The sequence below is a fragment of the Anopheles stephensi genome, chromosome 2 (genome assembly GCF_013141755.1).
Source record: "Anopheles stephensi strain Indian chromosome 2, UCI_ANSTEP_V1.0, whole genome shotgun sequence".
Taxonomy (NCBI): domain Eukaryota; kingdom Metazoa; phylum Arthropoda; class Insecta; order Diptera; family Culicidae; genus Anopheles; species Anopheles stephensi.
This window is the reverse complement of record NC_050202.1, coordinates 32,909,691-32,913,903: the sequence shown is the minus strand read 5'-3', so window position 1 is coordinate 32,913,903 and position 4,213 is coordinate 32,909,691. Positions and strand designations below refer to the sequence as shown.

Genomic DNA, 4,213 nt, shown 5'->3' with positions numbered 1-4,213 from the left:
GTCCAATTGCTGACTTGGATGCGTTCGTATCTCGCCGGCCGATCGTACCGCGTGCAAATGGGACCTCATTTGTCGCACAGTATTCCTGCTTCTTCAGGGGGGCCTCAAGGGAGCAACCTCGGACCGCTGCGGTTCGTCATTTTCATCAAAGACGTAACTAGGGTGCTCCCCACTGGAAGCCACCTACTGTTGGCTGATGATGCGAAGCTATTCCTGTCGATCCAAGACCGGTCCGACCAACTCCGCCTTCAAGGTACACTCTGTTAATTCCAATCCTGGTGTTCAGAGAATGGTCTTGAATTGTGTGTTGAGAAGTGTGTTTGTCATAACGTTCACGAGAAAGCGCTGTCCTCTGGTGTACGACTACACATTATGTTAGAGTGCGCAACCTCTTCTATTGCCACTGTCACTTTGACAGTTTGTATTACGTCACATGTCACATTACGTTTTTCTCTGTTGGCAATCGTGCCTGGTATTATCTTGTATCCTTTCTCTTTTTTACGTTTTCTTTGTAGCGACAAGTCGCACAATTTTTGCTCTTAATAAAAATACAATTTTACATTACACTGTTCTGCTATTGTCTGCAAAAGCTGTGTTCGGGATTTAGGAGTACTCCTCGATGAGAAGCTGAGCTTCCACAAACAGCTCGAACACGTCGTCACCAAGGGCAACTAGCTGATAGGCTTGCTTGAGCAACTTACTCGTGACTTCACGGACCCGGTCTCCATCAAGACGCTCTACTGCTCATTGGTTCGATCGGTGTTGGAGTATGCCTCCATTGTATGGTGGTCATCTGCTGCTCGGCCCCTAGCCCGTTTGGAATCCGTCCAGCGCAAATTCACCCGGTTCGCATTGTGCTTCTGGAGGGTCCAAGTGGACTACGACGCTCGCTATGCGCTTTTGGGTATCGAGTCGCTGAACCAGCGACTGAATTAGCCGAATAGGTACCCGTTTTGGTACCTTTGGTCCCTTTCTCCGTATGTGCCGTGAATATAATTGCATCAGTAATCGTCACCAACCGGACATATCACGCGCTGCGCTTTTAAATTGTATTCGAACCGTCCATTCTTATAACTGTTAAGTGTCTTAGCAATTAGGCTTCAAGGGGGCCCTGCGTGGCCCGTTGAATTATAATGAAAATAAACAATAAACAATCTTTATTCGCTGGACTACCGTGCTTTGTTGAGGTAAATTATGTCGAGGACTTTTGTTTCCTTTTAGGAATTGGAATGGAAGAGGACAAACGTGGACATTTTACCCTGAGCCAGAAGAAATACATAAGCGATGTGATCAAGACTACTGGTTTGGTCGATGTGAAGCTGTTCCTCATTCCTCTTGATCCCGGATAAGTGAAACGTGAAGCAGAGGTGCTCCCGAGCAATTACGACTGCCAGAAGATGATAGGTAAACTATTATAGACAGTGATTAATACGAGACAAGAAATAGCAGCAGCCATTTCGATCTAAAGCCGGAAAAGGATTTGGCCCACACAGAGAGATTGCAACGAGGTGAAGAGGGTTGGTCTATACCTAAATGGAACAATTGAGTTTCGTTTGCGACTAAGTAAGATAGCGACACGCGACGGAATGATCAGAAATTGCGACGCTGATTGGGCGGAAAAACAAGCAATGTTACGTTCGCAAGGTGACTCGTGGCACAGTGAGTAAAATGTAGAACTGTGTGCCCCATCAATCACAGAAGCAAAACTTAGAGCTTTATCAGAAGCAATTCAGGAGGTGATTTGGCTGAGATTACTTGTTAAGGAGCTAAAACGACGAACAGGAAGTGTTAATGTATGAAGATAATCAGCGTAGTCTCAAATTGTTAGCCCGAAAAAGATTGAGCACATTTGCACAAGATACTACACTTTACGAAAGATCAGATCATATATGGTGAAGTGAGTTGCGTATATTATCCGTCAAAAGAAATGGTAGCTGCCCTCTTAAAAAACTGATCGAATCAAGAGGAACATCAACATTCAGTTGTTCTTCGACATGCGAGACTACAGGTTAGAGCTGACGAGTGATGCATTTTCTGATGAGATCCAGAGCGTTGTGTGTAGCAATATGAGAGCTACTAGAAGTAACGTCACTCAGAGAACGGCGTAACACGAACGATCGTTGCTTCAAATCGGCTTGCGACGGATCGTCTCCGCTTCTTGGACTGCAAAGCTCACGCAACATGCATGTTGCACTTTTGCTGAATGGAATGTTGGTTTCGCCTTCTTAAAACAATTGCACTCTCGTCGATTATAGTTCTCACTCTCTCGCCGATCGCGACGTTCGCAAGTATCGAGTAGCGCACGAAGAATGCAATCCGCGTCAGGCGCACTATTCAGTCTTCAACTTTCTAGCGCTGCACTAGTGTTGTTTGGTGTCGTGTTTGAAATCCATCCGTTTCGTGATCATTTGTGCATTTTACGCGATCATTAGTGCATTTGTGATTCATCGACGGGAAAGTGGTTCGTCAAAGTGCTGCCGTTTGAGTGTGTCTCAGTCGAAATGGAAGTCGAAGGCCCACCCGAGATAGTAGCATCGAGAAGTTGCCGGAACGGTAAAAAGCTGGTGGCGTTCATTATCGAGCAGAATATGAGATTGAACCACTCGTATGCGCCAATCGTCACGTTTTGGAGCAACGTGAAGGATAACTACCATGCGCTGTGGCTCTACGAATTGTTGAATACTCTCTATTCGTCGCAATGTTTAAACACCCCCAATCTGCAAATGTATCAACTTAAGCAGTTGAACATCATGATCGCCTACAGCACACCCGGCTCTAAGCAACTCACGGAGGCATACCTGAAGCGAGCTCGCATCGCATACGCCCGCGAGGAAGATTTCTATTGCTTGTACAACATTTCTCATGCAGAGGAGGTCAGCACAACTCATTTCACATCCGACGACTCCATACAGGCCATGTACTACAGAGCGCGTGTTCGAAGAAATGGATCGATTGATCCGACCCCGCATAATGGCCGCACGTTCGAGAACTGTTTAAGTGAAGTGGATTGCAAAGATTCAGTTAACTATGGACGTCATCTAGTTGGTCGACAGACTTTCGGCAGCGGAAACACGGTTCTAAGCGAAGTACCGTTTGTGAGTTTGCTCGTACATAACTTTTGGCTGCGATGTCACCATTGCCTGATCTACGCACCGCTCGTTCTCATACCGTGTCAATACTGCTCGCTGGCGCAGTTTTGTTCAGATACCTGCCGTAACCGTGCCTACGAAGAATACCATTCGATGGAGTGTGCCATTATGCCGATCCTTCTTGCCCAGTGTACGCCCATCCAGTTTCTCGCCCTGCGTCTTACAATCCGTGTTTATAAAATGTTCCTCGGTACGTCGGATGCACTCGATGCGTACATTCGAACACTATCGGAAGACATCAGGGCAAATGAGTACAGCACGCCTAGTCCGAAGCCAGATTATCGGAAGATTTACAGACTTGCTACCAACCGGAAGCATTTGTCCAGAAAAACACTGACCTCCGATGGACTGAGAGCAGTCTCGCTGGCTAGGATGCTCGTGCGTGAACATGGACTTCCGACCAGCTTTGTGGAATTGCTAGCCGAATTGACTGTGCGCCATTTGCACATCCTCCGTTCAAACGCTCTGGTCCTGCATTGCTCCGTGGACGAACCATCGAAGGACGAGTACAGCTCGAGTTCGGTGCCATACGCGTTAGTTCTGGTTACGACGGGCAGCATGTTTAGCCATTCGTGCGACGCGAACGTGGATTATTCGCTGTCACCTGACGGTGCAATTATGTTTGTGGCTAATCGTTACATTCCAAGAGGCACACAGATGCACATCAACTATCGGTAAGTTGTGACGAGAATCTTGCTCATGCGGGGAGGTACTGTTATACGTCTATCGATCTTCTCCACAGTATCGATCCCACGGATACCAGATATGCCTTTGAATGCTACTGCGAGAAGTGTACAACGAAACGTATACTCGATCAACCATCAACACTCACGGAAGTTCCGGAAAGATTGTAAAGTGTTCGATTACCTATCATCTATTTCGGAAAACAGGGAATTATTTCAAAGGTTTTCCGGAAACTCATCCTCGCGAAGGATGTTAACAGCCGGGTTAACCGGAGGGAGAGATAAGTCTCTAACAGTGACTTATTGGCATGCCTCTTACAGGGTGTTTATTGATAATTAGTTCCAATTATAAGAAGAATAATTTCAAGTTACATCGAACAT

At 46.5% G+C, this 4,213-nt stretch overlaps 1 protein-coding gene across 1 annotated transcript; it reads left to right on the top strand.

The window, feature by feature from the left end:
• Positions 1–2,501: 2,501 nt before the first annotated feature.
• Positions 2,502–4,003, top strand: LOC118507404 (SET and MYND domain-containing protein 4-like). Its single transcript, XM_036045862.1, has 2 exons — positions 2,502–3,823; positions 3,892–4,003. The coding sequence occupies exons 1-2, from the start codon at positions 2,502–2,504 to the stop codon at positions 4,001–4,003; spliced, it is 1,434 nt and encodes a 477-aa protein (XP_035901755.1).
• The last annotated feature ends 210 nt before the right edge of the window (positions 4,004–4,213 follow it).

Excerpts from the sequence above, each read along its gene's own strand:
- LOC118507404 (XM_036045862.1), top strand. The coding sequence starts at position 2,502 with ATGGAAGTCGAAGGCCCACCCGAGATAGTAGCATCGAGAAGTTGCCGG. Across the intron at positions 3,824-3,891 it reads CAGATGCACATCAACTATCG|TATCGATCCCACGGATACCA; the intron begins GTAAGTTGTGAC and ends TCTTCTCCACAG.